The sequence below is a fragment of the Sinohyriopsis cumingii genome, chromosome 15, assembly GCF_028554795.1.
Source record: "Sinohyriopsis cumingii isolate HCF-2022 chromosome 15, ASM2855479v2, whole genome shotgun sequence".
Lineage (NCBI taxonomy): Eukaryota > Metazoa > Mollusca > Bivalvia > Unionida > Unionidae > Sinohyriopsis > Sinohyriopsis cumingii.
The window spans coordinates 124,772,207-124,794,444 of NC_142975.1; the positions used below are offsets into that span (position 1 = coordinate 124,772,207).

Consider the following 22,238-nt stretch of genomic DNA (forward strand, 5'->3'; position numbering starts at 1 on the left):
CCATCGTAAGACTTCTTTGAGACTAGCTTCTAAGACACGAGCTCGTGTTTGTGGATCTTTTTCTCGACTGATGCCATACAAGGCACGAATCAATTTGACGGGAAGATGCGACTGAAGGGACGTCATGTTCACACTGTGTGAGACAGACGAAAAAGGGTCTGAGGTTTTTATAGATTTTTTTATGGGGAGTGAAATGAAGTCGAGGACGGAGACGTGTACAGGACAGGCCCACCGTCTTGGCACCAGTGGTGAAACAAGTGGGTACGAAATCGCAAATCCTCGGTGGTCGTAGGTTTCAAATCGACGAGTAAATAGGCGTGTGGCGTTTGAGTGGCATCGTCGTACGCCTGAGTCAGCCAAGGCGTTCCTAACTGTTTGGCTAAGACTTGCACTTGCGATTTATCTCGAGGGCTTTTAAACAAGACCACGTAATGCGCATTGAGACTGATGGTGCGATGGGCTTTACTTTGTTGAAACAAATTTTGGGTGATGTAAACGACACTGGCATTACGGTGATGCCCTTTGCGCGTGAACCACAATTTAATTTCTTCTTCGTCTTCTCCTAACATGTCGTCGAAAATGACCAAATGGGTTTGACGGGAGTCAGAGACGATGCCGTCGTCTTCTTTAGGAATGCCTTCCACAAACACGATGGAATCGCCTTGACTTTCTCGCAAGAGGCTGTACGCCGATTGCCACTCTTTGTAACACCACACGATCCGTTGAGGTGGCCGATCGATCAAATGATGTTTATGTTCGATCAAACGTTTGACGAATTCGGTTTTGCCAGAACCGCTAGGTCCAGCAATGAGCATGTTAAAGGGATGGCGAAGATACAAAGCCTCCCAACTGGCACGATCTAAGTGTTCGTCGATGACTTTGACAGTAGAGGAAGAGGGAGCAGAGACAGTAGAGGTAGCCATGGTGTGAGAAATGTCACTTGTGACACGAAAACAAACAAGACAAGAGTTTATATACTTTTTCAGAACACGTTTATTGAATGTTTTTTTTTTCAAACATGAATACGAAAGACAAAATTACATAAAAGCCAAAGGCTTAAGTACAAGGATAAAAGGCACATGATAACGATGAACGTGGAATAAACACAAGTGTCTGTACAACAACATGTTTTGGGTAACGTTCTAACCAGTTCTATAGTAGGGGGTAAGGTCACACAAGTGTCCTCCCAAAAGGGTCTTTCAGGTCTGTCCACGACAGTCCTGTCCTGGGTGACGGGTTCTTCTGGCACCGTCACTAACACGGGTTGAAAAGTAACTTTTTTCCTTGAACAACTCTCGTGCATACTGGGCCACTTCTTGGGTCCAAGCCTCAAAACCCCATTCTTTCCAGGCACGGACATCTGTCCAATGGGGATGTAAGTCACAAGCTACACACACATCGTCATACACGTCTTGGGTAGCTAAAAGTTGACGAATCTTTTTTCCTGTTGAGGTCGAGAAGTATCCAGATGAAAACGCAAGGCTTTGAGCAAAAGGAGTTTTTCGTGACCATTTAAGGCCATTGAGGTGGTAAGTACTGATCGTAAAGAGTCCACAAAGAATCGGCTGGTAAACGAAATCCCAAAAAACAAGTCACTAAGACACACACCACTTGTCGTCCCAAATTGAATGGATAAAATTCTTGTAATAATTGATGGTAATGATCCACGGTTTGAATATGGTCATTGAGTTCCTTCCACGGAATCTGTTGGATGACATGTGACATAAACCGTGGCATGGCAGCCTGTTTTTATATTCTCTTTTTTTTGGATGCAATACACGTACTTTCTAGCCAGAGATCTTCGTTCTCCAGTAGGGAATCTAAATCTTGCATACTGTAACCGAAACGTCAAAGTTCGTTTAGAAGTTTCCTCTTCCGCTAAGTAGATTCCACGTAACAAATGTTGGTAATCCTTTACCTTGTCTTCCTCAATGTATTGCTGTAGGTGAATCTCGAAGTAACCATAATTATGAACATGTCGATCATTAGCGACCTCAAAGTTTTGAACAATGTCTGACCATTGAAAGAATTTCTGACGAATCAGTTCTCTTATACCATTCAGGTACCAGTGGTTAAAGATCTGGTGACGTAACGGATGCAATTGTTCTTTACGTTTCACTTGTATTTTCACCAGCTCTCGGTAAATCCTTTCTCTCAACTCCACAGGCAAGCCCAAAATGTTCTTTTGTAAAGTATCCATAAGTATATACACTGTTTTTGGAATCGTTGGGTGGTGACCAATAGCCTCGTTTAACTTTGTGCCTAATGTAATATCCACTCATAATCAGTCTTCTTGTACTTTGGAACAGAGCATAATTTAAAACCGGACGAATCACTTTGAGTTTGCGTTTCACTTGTATTTTGATCAGTTCTCGGTAAATGCGTTCTCTCAACTCCACAGGCAAAGCACGAATGTTCTCTAGCAAAGTATCCATGAATAGGTCATACTAAATCCTCTTTGGTCTGACACAAGAAATGTACTGTTTGCACAAACATGGTTTTACTTCAGTGTCGAATTTAAATCGTTGAGTCACTAATCTACACATTACAATTCGTTCAGAAGTTTCCTCTTTCACCAAGTTGATATTGTGTTCAAGATGTTGGTAATTCGTTAACTCTTCCTCTGGAATTCGATGCAGTACGTTTACAATGATGTAGGTAGAATCGTCCATACCAAACCAATCCTTTTTAAAACTAGACGATCGTTCATCAATGTCTGTGCGATGAAACACTTTCAATTGAATCAATCCTTGTATAGCCTTCAGGTACCAGTGGTTCAAACACCGGTGACGTAACGGATGCAATTGTTCTTTACGTTTCACTTGTATTTTGACCAGCTCTCGATAAATGCGTTCTCTCAACTCCACAGGCAAAGCACGAATGTTCTCTTGTAAAGTATCCATGAACAGATTATTATGGTAAGAAGTTACTTCAATGTCTCGGTCCCACTAAAGGTAAGTAATGACAATTCGGTGACCATCGAGCATGTTCAACGTAGGCCGAATCTTGCGGTTCCCAGTGGTGAAGTGACACACCGCAACTGAAGCACTTGACTTTATCTCCTTCACCCAAGTAGAAAAATCCGGCTCTGGCTAATTCTTCAGGGGTCGGTCCTCCCAGATACTTCGGCCATTTTCCTTTGAACGATTGGAGACGATTTTCAAAGTCGCAGTATTCCGACAAACGCACAGGAAACGAATATTCGTCTTTCACAGGTTCGTTTCGATGAGGGTTGAGTGACATGGGTAGGAGTTTGCTCAGGGCTGGATGACATCCGTAGGGGGGTAGACGTGAAGGTGAACATTCCCCTTTAAAACGAAACCCAGTAAAATGTCCAAGAGGACGAGCAGCATCGCTTTCGCATCCCACAGGTTTGACACGCCCAGCATCACTTTCCATGATAGGGGTAGGGGCACTAAAGTTCCCATGATGCTTTACGGCATCGCTCATGTCACAAGGTACAGCATCGTATCCATCGCAAGGCTCACAATCGCACTCGTCTGCAAACTCCGTTACGCAATTACAATGGTAACCACATGGACAATCGCAGTTTCCTTCCGGACATTTTCCGTCGCAATGTCTGGGTCTTATCCATCCAATATTAGTCACACTAGAGGAAGATACAACTTTTTTACAATCCCCAAACTGGAACGATGTCTCTTTCAAAGTATTCATCTTGTTCGCTCGGTCTTGGTAGTCCCAATGAACTATCGATCTTGCCTAGGGTTCCTTTTTTATATACAGACCAATACCGACGTGACCGTACGGTAAGGTGAAATGATTGGGAAGTCGAACTCGCTTCTGGTATACAATTTGATAGATTTTTTCCAAGGGTCGACTGACGATGTGGTGAGTGGGTAAACGTACAATTTTGTTCGGTTGGTAGGTGGTCACTTTAAAGTTTCCATCCTCTCCCGATTGCAAGGCTTCTTTCAATACCCCAAAGTTAACCACTCGACTGGTACGATAATTCAGAGTCAGTCCTTTCACTTTGCACGTCGTGTGCACTTCTCCTTGTTTGTCACGGTATTCGTAGCCGTAATTTTTGGGACCGCCACTGACGAAACTTAAAATCTTGTCGTCGGGATGCTCGTCTGTCCAGGCTCCTAAACGGTCTCCTTCGATGTTAGGGTGATGTTGAATCGGGTGATGGATGTAAATGCAACTGTCCGTGTCAAAGTACAGGACGCGTTCCCCTAACAGTTCTAAAGCTTCGTACAATTTTAAGCGAGCATGGGCTGTCACGTAAGCCGCAATGATGACATTTCCAAAAGGGTCGTCTTGTACAAAGTCCAGATCTTCTTCGTAATTGACCAAGATCAAATTCTCTCGAACGACGTCCACGTGTTTCATGTATTTGGTTTTGTCGTGAATCATCTGGAAGTAGCGGGAAGGTTCTGTCAAATATTCCGTCTTGGGTAAATACGGTCGTTGTGCCATTTTACCCCACTATCAATTTAACATCACTTTGGCAAACGATCGCCTGCCTTCGTTTTTCTCGATGTGGTCTAAAGTGATGCCTTCTTGTTCGTAGTATTTCTCTTTGAATTTTATTTGGTCTTCGGGAGTGTGACACCAGGAAGGATAGCCGCTGGCTTCTTGCTTCAGTTTCAAAAAGGCATCCACGTAGTCTGCGAAAATGCCTTTCTGCGTGGGGTAACCCTTGTGGTATTGTTGTGTCTTGGGAAAGTGACAAATTTCGAACACTTCTAACAGTTGGTATCCCATGTCCAGAGCTTTGAACAATTCCACGCTGACCCAGGTTCCCGTCAAGGCACGTTCTTCCTGGCTGTGATGGCAAGGTTGGTCTTGGTTGCACGTTTCGGCACAAGTACGGCACAAGGGAAACATCAGTTTGCCTTGACAATGGTGAGGTAAGACGGGATGGTATAGGTTCGTGGGAGGCAAAACTTTACACTTGATCAAGCCTTCGTATTGTCGAATGTTGACCAGGTCGATGTGTTCCGTCAGCAATTGCGGGTGCCCTACAGGAAAGCGACAATATTTGCACACGTAGGGATACAGCGAACACACGTCCAAGTATTTGATTTCTTCTCCTTTCTCTTCGTCGGCTTGGTACAGCAAACAGGTGGCATTGGTCCTTCCTCCGTACAAACTATCCCTCGGGTTCAGCGGGTCCATGAACTGGTAACTTTCCACGAGGCGTTTAAACTCGGGATCGGTTTTCATACGGTGATTGTACTCGTGTTCCCACATTTCCACCACTTGGTATCCTTCCTGTTCTAACTTTAGGCGCCGCTGACAAGTGTCCTGGTACAAGTCTTCCATGGTTCGTTGCAAAAACTGATTTTTAGTGCCACGGTCAGGGTAACAGACGGGACATCCATGAAATAAGCAACCGTTAAACTCGTACACAATCTTGGGGTTTTCTAAGTCCCAGCCATCGACCGAATACGTTCCGATGGTCTTTTCGCCCCCTCCGTTGCGGGCATGCTGAATCCACTTGTCTTCCTTGTCGCACAAGTAATGTAACCAACGTAGGGCTTTGACGGAGTATTGACGTTTGACAAAGTGGGTCGTTTGAGGACTGATGACAGCCACAGTGTTTTCAGGCATGAATCGTTGTCGATACACTAAGGAACACGCTTTGGCAATGGTGCAAGCTTCTTTCAAAGGATCAACCCCTCCGTGTTCCATGAACAGCTCTCGAAATTTTCCACAGCAACGTCGTAAAATGTCCACGTCGGAACGACAATACTTTAACATTTCTTCCTGAAAGTCGAAAGGGTCCGAGGCGTGAGCCTGGTACCAAGCGTAGAAAGCTTCTCGTTGTTCGGTACGCATGTTGTCGGGGTCGTAATAGTGAGCCTCGGGTAAATGGGGTGGAACGGCGTGTTGATTGGCTTCCGTATTGAAAAAGTGTGGAAAGTACCCTTTAGCCATTTCTGTCATTCCAAACGTTTTAGGCATTCGACTCAAAGGCATGGCCAAATAGCTCATCGAATCTTTAAACTGCACTTGTCCCACTTGCATGAAAATGATTTTGGCTCCGTTCAAAGTCACTTTAGGACGCTCGGTGCCTTGTTCCGTATAGTACCTCAAAAGAAACTGTCCATCGTATCCGGAGAAATTGTGAGCCATCACAGTGGCATGACGATGACAATCTCCGTAAAGTTCGATGTCCTCTTGGCTCTACGTCTTGTCAATGGGGTCTAAGACCCACTGGGCAAAATCGGCTAACGTGTTCGGTCCCCGAAAGATTTTTTCACGCCCTCCAGGAATCTTGCTACAGTGAGGGCAATGACTGAAGATAGGTTCTTGAATGCACTTCTCGCACGCTCGATGAGCCACGCAGAAATTAGGAATGTGAATGCAGGTCTCTTGCATGCATTCGAAATCGAAAAAGATGAAATTGCCTTTCTTCTTGTGACCATCCTCTTTCTCTGGTGGGGGCTGGTATTTTTGCACGTAGCATTGGTGTTCCAAGTCCACGATGTGGTGACAAATGTGACATTTTTTCTTTCCTGAACATACGTGTGCCTTGGTATTATTGGTACGTATGACTTGTTCACACGTAGGGCACAATCTCAGGAGTTGACAAGCACATTTCTTCTGTGAACCTTGCGTTTTCAGATGTTGTTGGTAACAGGTAGGGCTGACAAACGTGCGCAGACAAGTTGAACAAGGCACTGGTTCTTCGCTCAGACAGGGTGAAGAGGCCAAACATCCTGAGCATTTCAATCCACAATGCTTGTGTTGCTCTCGATTATTATAACCATGGTCACATTTCTCACAGTAATAACCGTATCCCATGAATCCAGTGATACTGGTAATGGTATCGAAATGGTCATCGTGATGATAAACATGAATGTATTTTCCGTCCTTAAAATCTTGCCCTCGAAACAACAGAGACCCGCGCACTTCTTGAGGGTGCACTTTCAAGGTGTATCGTGGAGCTAGGGCATCTTGCAATTTTTGCATCTCAGGAATGCCACAGGGTGTGTCTTTGGACATGCCAGCTTGTCGTAACAGGAGTTCTGCTTCACTTCGTTGTTTGGCTCGGTCCGATTGTCGAATGTTCTCCCAGTCTCTTTTCCATTCTACCGTGTCGTTCTTGTTGGCATAGGTTCGTCCCACCACGATGGCACGGGCTAAACACATCTGGTCATGAGGATTGTGAATTTGGACAAGGCTACGCTTAATGCTGCGAAGGTCGTTCACCAATAACATCTTTTTGCGTCCGGTCCCTTGAGGAGGAGAGACGTGGGTCATGTCCAATGTGGCTTTTCCATCGGTGATGTCAAACTGGTCATTAGATTGTTGCACGTGTTGAATCTTGTCCATGACTTTGGAAGCGGTCAATTCTGCAGGGGTGCTAAACTCGATTCAAACAGGGGATTTCAAACCGTCGTGTTGTATGGAAAGTCTCAAGCGATCGTCTTCTTTGGGTTGACATTGTCGCTTGAGTGCAGTGAGCAGAGAATCCCACACTCCGGTGATGAACCCTTCTGCTTTCTCTAACGGTACTTCGGACTTGAAATCTTTAAACTTCACCGTGTATTTGTAAGCCGTGGTTCTAAATTTTCTAGAGGAGCGCTTTTCCGTCTCTCGATTGGAATAGTATTTTTCAGGATTGACTAAGGGTGGTGAACTTGGTTTAGAGGTTTCAAATTCTGGTTCACTCATGTCCTCTTCAAAATCACTGGCATGAATTTGTGCCAAGATTTCAGCCCTGGTTCGAGGCGATAGATCACGTTTCTGCCTCTTACTTTCTTCTTCTTTCTTCTCGAATGAATGGGATCGTTTCATCTTGAAAGCAAAAAGTCAAATGACTCAAGTTCAAACACCATGAGCTACTTTATAGGCATAGCAGACCAGCGTATATAAAAGGGTGTGTGTCTTATCCTTTCACTATTCATTTCACTCTCAAGCCGAGCACAACGATGGAAGAGACTAACCAGATGGAACGTTTCGTCAGAGCTTTGCGAGGGGTCATTAGAAAATTCTCTTCAGACCAGCCTACGGACTACTCTCCTTCCTTTAGAGATAAAAGTCAAGATACTTGCTATATCTGTCAGAAGAAAGGGCATTGGTCTTCAGAGTGTCCAGACCGTCAAAAAAGAACAAAAACAGGGACTAAAAAAGACAAAAGTCAAGATACCTGTTATTATTGTAAAGAAAAAGGACATTGGTCTCCAGATTGCCCAAAAAAGAAACAAGAGGAGTCAGAAGAAAAGAAGGATTCTTCAGAAGAAGAGAGGGATTCTTCGGAAGAAGAGAGGGATTCTTCAGAGGAAGAAGAGGAAGAAAGAAGACAATTATATTTACAAGAGGCAAAGAAACAGGAGAAGAAGAAAAGAAGAAGGGAAGAAAATGAGGAAAAGACGGTGAAGAAATTCAAAAAACAGAGAGACTAAACAAGGAGAAAGAAGAAGTCAATGAACTTTTTATTTAAGTGTTGCGTTGTGGATTGTGAATTGGATTGTAAAAAATGGATAAAAGAATAAATGAATGATATAAGGTAAGAGTCTTTGAGTTATGATTTTAAAATAAGAACGTACACTCACGCACTCATACAAAGACACGTACTATAAGGGTATAATGGGTGGGGTTTATTTTTGAGTTATTGGCAAATTGAAATTGTATTTCTTTTCGAGAAATGTGGGTGGCCCTGAAAAGGGCCTTTTTCTTCATGGTGAAGGGGTGAGTTTAAGCAATCAACTTTAACTGCCTTATGCCTTTGCCACGGCCAAGGCCTACTTCTGGACTGCGTAATGTTGATGATGATAATGATTGGGTTGAAATCACTAAGGGTGGTACGGTAGGCTTAGTCACAGGGTTGACGTGTTTAGCTCGGGAAGGTCGTATTCTCTTCGGTCGTGATAAAGAAGTCTGATACATTTGTTTCAGACTTCTTAACTCCGCTAAAATGTCCAACAGTACCGTTTGATTTTCACCCTCTTGTTTCTTTGCTGCTACTTCTTCTTGCTGTTGCTGCTGTTGTTTTTTTCTTACCTCTTCTTCTTGTTGCTGTTGCTGTAGGAGAAAAGCCTGTTCCGCTTCCTTTTGTCGTTGTATAAATTTCTCCAATTCTTCTTTCTGTCTCTGTCTAAAATTCTCCACTTGCGGTAATGAAGAAGGTAACGAAGGTTCCGGAACAAATTCTTGCGAGGAAAGAAAATCCACAAAATCCCAATTCACCTCTTCTGAAAGTAAGTCCGGGTTCCCTTGGGCGGTCTCCCCTGCTGGTGCACCCCATTGGATCGTTTTCTGAGTTTCCGTCATGTTGAATCACTGTCGCATAGATTGACTGCACACAAGCGCTAGCGAATCTATATAGACTACGTGACGTCACAGACTGCTCTCTTCGGATTGGATGCGGGCTGACTGAATTCTGTAACGCGTGTTCGGATTGGTGAATGAACTCAATCCGTTTCAATCCTACCTCTGCCTATAAATAAGCGCAGTTCAGTGCATTGATTCACCTGTTCTCGTCGCTTCAAGATGTGGACCACAGTTGAGTCATCCACCCTTGTGTCTTCCATGATGTTTAGGACAGACATGCTCATGTATGTCCGATCCAAGTGGACCGTTGTCCACAGGACAAACACCAGCCTGTGGATACGTAGGATCTACGTCGAAAGACAAGGATGCCTGAAAAGAGTGCTAATTTACGGGCCAACAGTGAGACGCAGCCTAAGGACAAGAAGAAGACCAATGCGGTGCCCTTTATGTTAATGAATACATTAACATAAACCCAAAGGCCCTTTTCAGGGCCAGCCATATTTCTCGAAAAGAGATAGCCTTTCCATTGCCTACCCCTTTTTTATTTTGTTTTTTATTTTTTTAAAAAATAGAGACCCTCCCTGTTTCAATTTTACATAGACCCTATACAGTCCCAAGGGTTTTTTAGCCATGTTAAATTTACATAGACCCTATACAGTCCCATGGGTTTTTGGCCATGTTAATTCCCATAGACCCTATATTGTCCCACGATTTTTCTCCATGTTAAATTTACATAGACCCTATATTGTCCCAAGGGTATTTTTAATGATAAGTCCCATAGACCCTATAATATCCCCCTTCACTACTTATGTACCTCAGTGCAATGATAATACATATACCTCTAATAATACATGCACCTCAGTGCAATGATAATACATGTACCTCATTACACTGATAATACATGTACCTCAGTGTAATGATACTACGTATATCTCAGTACAGTGATACTACATATATCTCAGTACAACAATAATACATGTACATCAATCAAAAATAGATGTCATCTTCTTGGTGATATCCAAAGTAATAATTCTGACTGTACATGCCAAGGTTTCAATGTCTCTTATGTACATAAAAAATAATCTGTCCTCGATTCTACATGGATTAGAAAAAATATGTGCACTGTATACCTTTGGCTTGATAAAGGACATCGTGCAACTTATCAACCTCTCTGTAAGACACATCTTACCAAAACACAATTTATCTAAGACTTATGATATAAAAAGAATCCAACCATGCAATAATTGGATTGTGCGAAATGCTTCTTGATTGTAATATATCTGACTGCTGCTTCAGTTAGCAACTTTCAATTGGAAAGAAAATATCTACACTAAAGCATTGAAGGAGGAATAGACTTGTACTTTTCAAACAGCGTAACCTATAGGAGAAAATTGATTTTGAAAAATTCACGTTAGAATGAATGTGGATCTAATTAAGATTGCTCATTAGCAACTCTAGTTAATTATGCTCTGCGTACCGACCCCCTCACACCACAGACTGATCTATCTGAATGAGAGCTAAAGGTAGCTTGAGCAACAAACCCCCTCTCATCATGGACTGACCTAGCGTGAGCTCGAAACCCCCTCACACCATGGACTTACCTATCTGAATGAGAGCTAAAGGTAGCTTGAGCTCCAAACCCCCTCTTACCTTGAACTGACCTATCTGAATGAGAGCTAAATATAGCTTGAGCTCCAAACGCCCTCTCACCATGGACTGGCCTATCTGAATGAGAGCTAAATATAGCTTGAGCTCGAAACCCCCTCACACCATGGACTTACCTATCTGAATGAGAGCTAAATATAGCTTGAGCTCCAAACCCCCTCACACCATGGACTTACCTATCTGAATGAGAGCTAAATATAGCTTGAGCTCGAAACCCCTCACACCATGGACTTACCTATCTGAATGAGAGCTAAAGGTAGCTTGAGCTCCAAACCCCCTCTTACCATTAACTGACCTATCTGAATGAGAGCTAAATATAGCTTGAGCTCCAAACCCCCTCTTACCATGAACTGACCTATCTGAATGAGAGCTAAATATAGTTTGAGCTCCAAACCCCCTCTCACCATGGACTGGCCTATCTGATCAAGAGCTAAAGGTAGCTTGAGCTTCAAACCCCCTCTCACCATGGACTGACCTATCTGAATGACAACTAAAGACAGCGTGAGCTCGAAACCATTTCTCACCATGGACTGACGTATCTGAATGAGAGCTAAAGGTAACTTGAGCTCCAAACCCCCTATCACCCTGGAATGACCTATCTGAATGACAGCTAAAGACAGCGTGAGCTCGAAACCCTTTCTCACCATGGACTGACCTATCTGAATGAGAGCTAAATATAGCTTGAGCTCGAAATCCCCTCACACCATGGACTTACCTATCTGAATGAGAGCTAAATATAGCTTGAGCTCCAAACCCCCTCACACCATGGACTTACCTATCTGAATGAGAGCTAAGTATAGCTTGAGCTCGAAACCCCTCACACCATGGACTTACCTATCTGAATGAGAGCTAAAGGTAGCTTGAGCTCCAAACCCCCTCTTACCATTAACTGACCTATCTGAATGAGAGCTAAATATAGCTTGAGCTCCAAACCCCCTCTTACCATGAACTGACCTATCTGAATGAGAGCTAAATATAGTTTGAGCTCCAAACCCCCTCTCACCATGGACTGGCCTATCTGATCAAGAGCTAAAGGTAGCTTGAGCTCCAAAACCCCCTCTCACCATGGACTGACCTATCTGAATGACAACTAAAGACAGCGTGAGCTCGAAACCATTTCTCACCATGGACTGACGTATCTGAATGAGAGCTAAAGGTAGCTTGAGCTCCAAAACCCCCTCTCACCCTGGACTGACCTATCTGAATGACAGCTAAAGACAGCGTGAGCTCGAAACCCTTTCTCACCATGGACTGACCTATCTGAATGAGAGCTAAAGGTAGCTTGAGCTCCAAAACCCACTCTCACCTTGGACTAACCAATCTGAATGACAACTAAAGACAGCGTGAGCTCGAAACCATTTCTCACCATGGACTGAGCTATCTGAATGAGAGCTAAAGGTAGCTTGAGCTCCAAAACCCCTCTCACCATGGACTGACCTATCTGAATGACAACTAAAACCAGCGTGAGCTCGAAACCATTTCTCACCATGGACTGACGTATCTGAATGAGAGCTAAAGGTAACTTGAGCTCCAAACCCCCTATCACCCTGGAATGACCTATCTGAATGACAGCTAAAGACAGCGTGAGCTCGAAACCCTTTCTCACCATGGACTGACCTATCTGAATGAGAGCTAAAGATAGCTTGAGCTCCAAACCCTTTCTCACCATGGACTGACCTATGTGAATGAGAGCTAAATGTAGCTTGAGCTCCAAACCCTCTCGCACCATGGACTGACCAATCTGAATGAGAGCTAAATGCAGATTGAGCTCCAACCCCCTCTCACCATGGACTTACCTATGTGAATTACAGCTAAAGGTAGCTTGAACTTTTAACAGTGAAATAATTATCATTTGAGACTATAATATTGATTTTATCTCTGATACCAACACTAAATGACTTTATACGATATTAATGCACTACCAAACACAGCAAATTAATGTTTTAACAAGAGTAACAGCCTGCACTTCCTCCTTGATCGACCACATCAAGACTGCCCGTCTTGACAACCTCTACTAGATAACCATACCCTGATACTTATCATTGTCCCTTATGTGCAACCCGTAAGAAACTAAATGCAAAATACCGATTCACACTCCCATATGCAATGGCGATGCTTTAAAAAAAAATTGCTGAAAAATGAATGTATATGGAAACTGTCTCAAACCATAAGCTCACTTTTTCTAATACACAACCGGATTATGACTTTGTCGATCAGGAACTACTGTTTTTCCGACAACCCTAATTAAACGCGCCCCATACAAAGTAAAAAGACTAAACCATCTAGACAAACCGATTGGTATACTAAAGACATATCTGAGGAGCAGCAAAAGTGCTATCATAAATGTAAAGAGTTTACTAATTATTCTTAACAAATTCAGATCCCTCATTTTAAACATAAACGACCCTAATGACAATAGCTAATATGATTGATATTATCAATGATATAAACATTAATAAACAACCAGGTCTAGATGGAATTCACTCCAAAACTCTATTAAAATAAATAAGTCTTTATTAATCTCTGAGCCATTGAAAGAAGTAATTAAATGGAGTACTGTATCAATTCCTGTAAATTTCCAGGGCCATTAAAATTAGCAAACCTACTCACAATTCGTAAGGGAACTATAAAGGATGGCCCATCCATCAGTCGCTTGGACTTTTTTTCGGGATATACACTACCACTGATCTACTACAGCTGTATCATATGGGGAAACAAATCCAATTATAATCTATCCAGAGTTGACAAACTCTGAATAATTCAGAAAATTCTTATTATTATTACTTCCTCGACTGTGTTGTTTTGGCATCTACAAGGGCTACATATACATTCTTAATCTGAAAGGACTCATGGCATATAATTCTCTAAACAATCTTTATCCAGATTATATCTCAAACCTAACTGAACTAAGATTATCAGATACTGAACGTAATCTTCGATCAACAGCTAACAACGAACTCAAGATTTCGTGGTCGAAAACCAGGGGTTTCAAAACGTCTTTTGCTCTATCAGCAACTAATTTTTCGAATTCCTTACCCCTGAGGATACGTAATTCAAACTACATTGCTTCATTTAAAACACCATGAAAGAAATTCTTTTTCGACCAGCTGGAATTGTATCCTTGTATACAGAAATAATATGTGCATTTTTATTATATGCATGCATATACGACTTCTGACATGCTGAGATGCATATACCTGTGTATGGTATATTGTTCTTATATATATACGTTGACCATTATAGTAACATATAATACTTCATTTTAAATCTTTCAAAATGTGTGCGATCATACCAAAGTGTTAAGTAACGTTTTTAAATAGTATAACTTGTCCAAAAAAATTAGGACCAGTTGACAGACGGGTCTTTCATTATCAATTTTGTTATCCTCGTTAAATAAAGATTATTATTATTATTATTATACGGGATACACGGTATGTTATGTATATTTGATTTAATTATATCTGATTTCATATATTTTTATTTCAATTTAATTGTTTATCAGTTTTTTTATATAAAAAAATTTCATTACATGATATTGTAATGTAAATTTAGTCACTAGAGATGATACTTTTTTCAGAAAATAGTTTACCTTGACTGTTAGTTTATAAACACCAGGTGTTGATCTAAATCCTGACCTTGTTTCAAAATTCGTAGCATCCACGTAAAAAAGTTATATTTTATTTTAAAATGATTGGTTGTTGTCGAGGTCATCATGGGACTTCGTCTTTAAGATGTAAACAATTTTATTTATTTTTCATTTTTTATTTCTTAGAGTAAAATGATTGGTATTTGTCAGGGTCACACGTGGTTTACGTGATCCTTAACAAGTACTTATTTTCTATAACCTTCCAGAAGATGATCACATGACTCCTTGTTTACGTTTTACAAGACCATATAACCTCTGTTTTGGAGAATTATCCTCAGTAGAAGCCGGGCTGTTAAACTGAAAGTTGTATGTTGGGCTGTTTGGAGTTATTTCAAATTATTTGGATTCAAAAGGATTAATTGTGTTATTTTTCTGGAAAATACATGTGCTCATGTGAGATTCTTAATCAAAGACAGTTCTTATAAGAAATTTATTTTGATTTCCAAAACCGGAGTGATAATTCTCATTTCTACAAGGAACTGTAGACTTCAACACTACATATTGCATCATACGTCATCGTCTTTCATCTCGGATTCTTCGTCGGGATTCAAACTTGAAATTAGTAGGACATTTTGTTATCAGGACTTCAAAACATTTATTTTTGTATTATTCTTGGATTAATTTTGGATTTGATTCTATTAAACCATAAGTTCATATTTTTTCATCTTTTACAGAATTTTCCCGGGGAAATAGATTATTGTATTTTTCAAAGCTTGTTGTTTTCACTCTTTCTTGTGTTACTGTTTATTCGATCCTAAACACGTGACACAAGAGGTATGAAAAAAGCCAGTAAACTTTTCAAGGACGTCGATCTTGTTCTTTTTGTTGTGTTTCGTTATGGTACCATTCTCCTTCACAGGCGCAGACTCAGCTAAGCTGTGAAATCGAATTGGTGGTTTCTCGGACATAAGTCAATTAGACCTCAGAAATTTGAGTAAAGTGTAAGACTGAACATGAGAATGGTTTTCTGATCTCAGCTCTGTAGCCAGATAGTTAAAGGACAACAATGGAATTTTGGTTCAATTTTTCAAATTTAGAGATATACTTACTGTGCACATGCGCACTCATAGGCAGAACAAGAAATTTAAAGAAGCTCAGGATATTGTGATACTTCTAATTTATCATGAAAAATAAAATTTATTTTTCAGATAGTTTCGTGATTTTGTGTGTATATATATATATATATATATATATATATATATATATATATATATATATATATATACATATAGTGAGGGGGCAATTTCTGTCGATCTATGAAGAACACATTAGTTGGAGACCAGGGAACAATTAATTAGATGTATGGAGACAGGCGCTTGTTAAATCGCTATACTGCAAGCATTTCTAAATGTCTGGTCGGGACGGTAGTGAGGCTAATTACACTTTTGTTTATATAGCAGCCAGAGGGACTATTAGGGACACGGTTAAACTTCGATTTCTTAGTGGAACTGTCAAAAATTCAACATGTTCATAAACCATTAGTCGCAACGTAGAAGGTCCAAATGACCCCAGATTTTGAGACTAGTTATAAAAGGCGGTAAATACATTTAACCCTAATTGGTTACGCTAAATAAGGGGCGTGTTTCCCACACAAAATTAGTCTAAGCTTTGCTGCAAGAGTAAACGTACGTGGACTCCGAGAGTAATTTGAAAGATATTCTCTCTCGTAAAACACTTGTTCTGGGGACCGGAGGTCTGAAGGTTCAACGGTCACAATTTTTGGTTTAAGTTGAGAAAAACGTTGAAAACACAGGTATGTGCGTCAAAATTTCCTGAAATTGGTTTATGCCAGTATAATGTTTGCATGAATTTAGTTTGTTTAAACTCGTAAATCAATTTTCTTGATGTGAGTATAACTGTGCTGAGTTTGTATATATAACGGAATTCGTACAAGAATTTGTCGTCTTGTTTGTAAAGGAATTGGGTATTCTAAAAATGTATGTATAAACTTTATATAAGTTGACGAATTGTTTGAATTTGTCGTCTTGTTTGTATAGGAATTGGGTATTCTAGGAATTCATATATAATCTTTATTGATATGAGTTACGGGAATCCGTTTGAATTCACCGATCTTAAGTGATTTCACGTATGATAAAGACTTTAATGTGTATATTCGCTGAAATAGCGTAATTACGACCTGTAATGAATTTCGTTCATTCATTTGTGTAATTGAGACCAGAGTGGAACCGTTATAGCCATTTGGAAGTACTTTGGATTGTTTGGTCTGCCATGCTTGGCCCGACTTAAGAGCCTTTGGTATCTGTTTGAATGCCGATATTAAGATCTGATAACGAGAAGGGGAGGAATGATTTATTCCCAGTAGGATTGCCGACGGAAAATTTAGGTCGCTTTTTGTTTATTTGAAAAGGAGAAAATAGCTCTTCCGACGTATCATCAGATGTACCTACGCAATCAATTAGCTGTGTATCTACATGCTTACATAACCACCTATCCACACAAAGAAAGACCGAAGGGAGGCGAAGCAGTAGAAGGTTGGAGAGGATAAAGAAAACGGAAGGAAAGAAGGGGCGAAAGGACATAGAACAGCTACAGTGAAATTGGAGGGAACCAGAGCTAAGCAGGTTATGCAGTTGTACAAGGCAACGACTTTAATTGTTCACTCGATCGAATGATGACTAATTCTATCAGTAAAACAGATCGGCTATTTTTATAAATATATTTGTGTTTTGAAATTCGATGAAAGATTCATTCCAAAGAAGTGTATCTTCATAATGTATTGTATTATCTCCAGTGTTTATGCAATTGATTAAATTTTGATTCTTTTCGTACTGGGGCTCGTGTCATTCTGTTCTATATATTTGCTCAGATCTCTATTTATTCCACCTAGAAGCTTACTCGATCCGGGCGATAACAGGGAGGGCGGTCATCTCCTAGATAACTAGAACCGAATAAAGCGGACACCTTGTAAGAAGCTATAATCCGCCAATACATTTTCGAATGGCACCGATGTGGCAGTCTTCCTTCCGCTGCCACCCCCAGTTGTTTTGTCAATATAGTTCAAAGTTAGTCTTGAAAATATTTTTTTTTTAAAAATAAGTATAGGCGTCATAATGTTCACTGAACACTTGTTAATGTTTCCATATCTGGGTAACACTGTCATTTTTTATGTACGTTGTAATTAATGTACCTCCTACATTGCAAGGAACATAACTCCTCTATACTAACGCAGGCCGTTTGTTATGATCCGTTTGCTTTTGTCAGGTCGTTATCTGGTTACCTGAACTATGTCACACAGATAACACAAATATATCTTTTGTTTAAGATCGACTAAACAGTACTTTCGCATGTATGAAACTATTAATATTTCAAACAGAAAGGATTCATGTAAGAGGAAATAATATTTCATTGCAAATCGCGTTGATAGACATATCTCTACTTTTTGGTTGAAGTCGAATACTTGCACACGTTAAAATAAGATAGAATCAAATTTAATCGAATTATTCGATTGTAAGTTGCATCATGCGAGAAAAATTCTACGCAGACTCGAAATGGATATAATTTTCTTACTTCATTGGCCATGTTGAAGATAGACAGAGCACTTTAGATGAGCCTGGCATATTTTGCAAACAGAAAATCTACAAGCATTAAACTGTAAATTATCTAATATGTCACCTGTGAAGATTTTAAAGGTAATTTCAATCATTCATGAATTGCTGCAAAACTGCAGCAAATTACAGCAGGACTAAATTTAATTCTTTAACATATATCATCGTATCTCGATATTCCGTTGTAATCGCATATACGTTTGACCAAACTGCACAATGCATAGACTCACATCTGCCGTCTCATTATAGACCTGCATATCTAGGTATCTGCAGTGTTGTTACAAGTAATCAGGCACAAAAATAACGAACTTTCCATCTAATGATTTTTTAGTAGGTACACTTTTCCGGGTATCTTTAAATTCCAAAGATGCAAATGTAATATGTTTTCAAGTGATTGAATGCTACGTCACATTGGGGAGAAGTTACTAAATCATTTAAATAATTTTCTAATGTTTTACATGACTGAACATTTTCAAAAGCTGATATTCGGGCTATTCTACTCTGATCTAATGCTTAAAAAGAAACTAACATGAAATAATGAAATATAAGTAGCACAAATTATCATACTCGAATTACGAGCACACATTCTGCAATTATTTTAGATATTAATTCAATGTTCATCAGCTATACATGTATGGTACAGTGAGCTGTAGGACTACCAACATCGGGAAGATTATGTTTTTGCAACGACATCTTGAAGCTAGAGGTGATATCCGTTTTAGTATCAAGTCTTATACATCAGTAGTGTAGTGGGGCCTACACTACTTAACCACACAGGCGTGTCTTTCTGTGTACGCTTAGAAAGGAATGGTGACGTATTTTGACAAAGACCAGGATCGTGTCGTCAAATAAACAATCGTGTCGTTTAGACATTTGCTGATATATCTTTTTCATTTCCAATAATGTCTTTTTCCCCAAGATATCTTTAGAATTCCCAGCTTTGCCTTGATATCTTTTTACGGAATGATGCCATTCGTTTTGTATTTACTATTTGTCCGCGATCGGTTGCCGACATTGCCTGCCCCTCGCACCCCAACCCGTCTCAGTTAGGTAGACCTATATAGAATCATGGATATGTTGAGGAAAGGTTTGATTTTCTATAATTAAGGTAAATTTACAGTCAATGCAATATTGTTCACTATATATATATATATATATATATATATATATATATATATATATATATATACACTCTTCACCTTGGAATTCATGTTCAAATTCAATTGTACAAAACTAAATACACATCAGCTTTTTTCTTCCCTTGATTGAAATTTATATCACAAGTGCATGCTCTAATACTTTAAATAAGCAAGCAACAAAATCTACTAAATTAATTTATTTTGCAAAGACCTTATCACAGTAAAATGGCGTATCACATTGCAGTATCACAAAATAAAAACAAGAAAATATACAATATGTATTGTAATTGTTTAGAAGTGTATGTCAGATGTCTTTGTAACTTCTGTTAAAGACAATTAATTGGATAAAACATACAATCATATTCACTATTTGCTAATCAACGCAATTAGCCAAAATGACTTTTCCCTTCCATTATATCACATAAAAAACATATTTTTGTTCATCATTTTCGGCGTTTCAATACTCTGCAATATTCTAATCAAAACGAATCATCCGGACTCCTTCGTCTTGCTTTCGGTAAATATTGCTGAAATTCCTTTGCCTTTTTTTTTACATCTGCCGGAACACTACGATTATTAGCAAAGAAAACTAGTTTCTTTTCCAAACCGCTATTCATTCTCAGTTTTCCTTCTTTAAATCGTTCCAAGTCTCTGCAAAGACCGTCATAGCAAATTCTCCAGTGCAAGGACAAAATTGTTGGATGAAATGTATTCGACTTAGTACGAATGTCGCGAAGGACTGCCTTCTCCATTTCGGACAATTGGTCAAGAGGCGTATCACGTGTGTATTTTCGTGGAATATTGGCCAGCGTTGAAGCTTCTACCATTTGTAGCAATTGTTTGGCTTTTCCCTTGACCGATTGTGGGACTTTGGTATTAAAACTTAAAAATTTCAGCTTTGGTACAAACGAGACATTGTACTCAGGATCAGCTCTCAAATTCTCTACTGCAACGTCGATATCGTATTCTTCAATTTTCCAGTGCAAGGCGAGGACAGTTGGGTGGAAATAACTAGGACCATCATCTGATATCGGCCTGATGTACCTTAGGGCTCTGATATCGGTCTCTGAAATGTTTTCCACTGGCGTGTTAGACGTGTATTTTCTTTGTATATCCTTCGTGACGACCTCACAAACCTGTTTTCTCAGCCTGCTTGCATCTTCTCTGATTTCCTCCTGTCCATACTTTTCAATGTCATACAGTTCTTGATCAAGATTTCGAGAGGAAATAAACGTCTCAGGAGTTTTTAGGTCGTTTTCAAGTTCACCCAGAAAGGCCCGTATATGTCCATGCTTAAGGTTTTGTATTACAATAGGCTGATCCGGTATATCTCTGAGGTTGATTTCCTTCAGTGCCTTAATCTGAAAAGAAACGTTGTTTGGATATATTATACTTTCGTTTCATTGAATGCTGCTTAGTGATATGTTTCATTTGTGTGTCTGTATGCCAAAATATCATCAGCTAATAACAAAAGAAGATATTTCAACGTCCATATTTGTCCTCTATAGGAGTAAGCATGCTCTAGCCACACTGCCTTCGCCTTACAATGTATAGAAATATTGTTCTGATTTATTTGAAAATGCCGAGTTTCTTGGTTCATAACGTTTGATATTACACTTCTTTCCAATGTCTGCGTATTCATTCACTTCAAAATCTCGTACGAACAACAATTTGGCTTCCTGCCTGTATGTAAGCATGAATGCGTAGCCTGTTTGAGCAGTCTGGTAAAATTGGTAACGCTTTATTGTAAATGTACAAGGAGTAAAGATGAGTGGAATTTGTAAGCCTTGTTGGAGAGGAACTGTTTTTCAGGACAGTCGATTAAGTTGTTTATTAAACTGAGAACTGAGTATCTTTATATGATTTACATGTAATTTTATGTGAGCAATGCTCGCTGAATCTAGACGGGGTTGTTGAAACCCAAGTCATTAGAGCGAGTGTTTTAACATACAACATCAACAAAAAATTGTTTTATCGCTTTCTTGTCTTAAAATGGACTGGGATGTTTTCAATCATCATATGCAATTTAAAGTTTCCTCATTGGAGGCAACGATCATATAGGATGGTTTCAATTAATCTTTTTTTTCTGGGCGACGCGAGCTCCCAATCAGTTGATGTTAAACGGTTGCTATTCACGAGAGTCACGAGCCAGCTTCAAAGATCCATTGAGAAGCAACAATTTTTGCAAATCTTTAATCATAATATATGTAATTTCTGAGGGACTGAGCGACAACCAGACGTTTGGATAAATGCGTTCAATGACATAGATTATGGACCGTATTTTGATTGATAAACAAATTTTATGACAATATACCCCAGTTATGGTGGGGCAGACAAGCAATAAAACCACTCAAGCTTCTATAAGAATGAATATTTAGGTTTATAGACAAAATGTGACAAATGTACATTAAAATTTCAGGACAATTATTATGTTATTGTGCACCATATTTCATAGCAAAGAAGCATTTCAAGAGTACTAAAACTGTTAGTCTGGTTCACCAGGCCAGATTTTGCTTTCGTTATATTGCAATGGAAAGTCAAACTAGGACATGAGAAAAACAGTCTAGCGAAGCATTCTAAAATTTGCTGTGGTAAGTGACAGACCGAAGATTGACTAAGGTTTAAATATCTGAAAACACGTTTATCTCAATTATCACTTTTAAGGCAAAGAAAATCAGTTTTTATGTTATGATGAATGTTGTGCGAACAATTTAACTGTATACAACAAGACTAGTATCATTTTCACGTCATGTACAGTATATAAAAAAGTATCCACTTAAGAAAAGAAATCGCAATCGAAGCGTACGTTTTGTCATTTATTTATTTGCCCCTAATGATATCTGCCAATTCTATTGTAGATACAATAAAAGCAAGCCGAAATAAAGCAAGATTTATATTTAAGGTAATCACTACTGTTTTATATTTTTCTTCGATAACAAAACTAAATAATTGTAATTGCCGGTGTCGTGACATATA

General features: G+C 39.7%; 1 protein-coding gene across 1 annotated transcript in view; it reads right to left on the minus strand.

Moving 5' to 3' along the window:
- Positions 1 to 19,446: 19,446 nt before the first annotated feature.
- Positions 19,447 to 22,238, minus strand: part of LOC149782685 (uncharacterized) — a 57,494-nt gene continuing 54,702 nt past the window's right edge. The window contains exon 7 of the mRNA XM_089934176.1: positions 19,447 to 20,623. Within this exon, the coding sequence (XP_089790302.1) occupies positions 19,742 to 20,623 (882 nt within the window). The 3' untranslated portion in view covers positions 19,447 to 19,741. The remainder of the gene's footprint in view (positions 20,624 to 22,238) is intronic.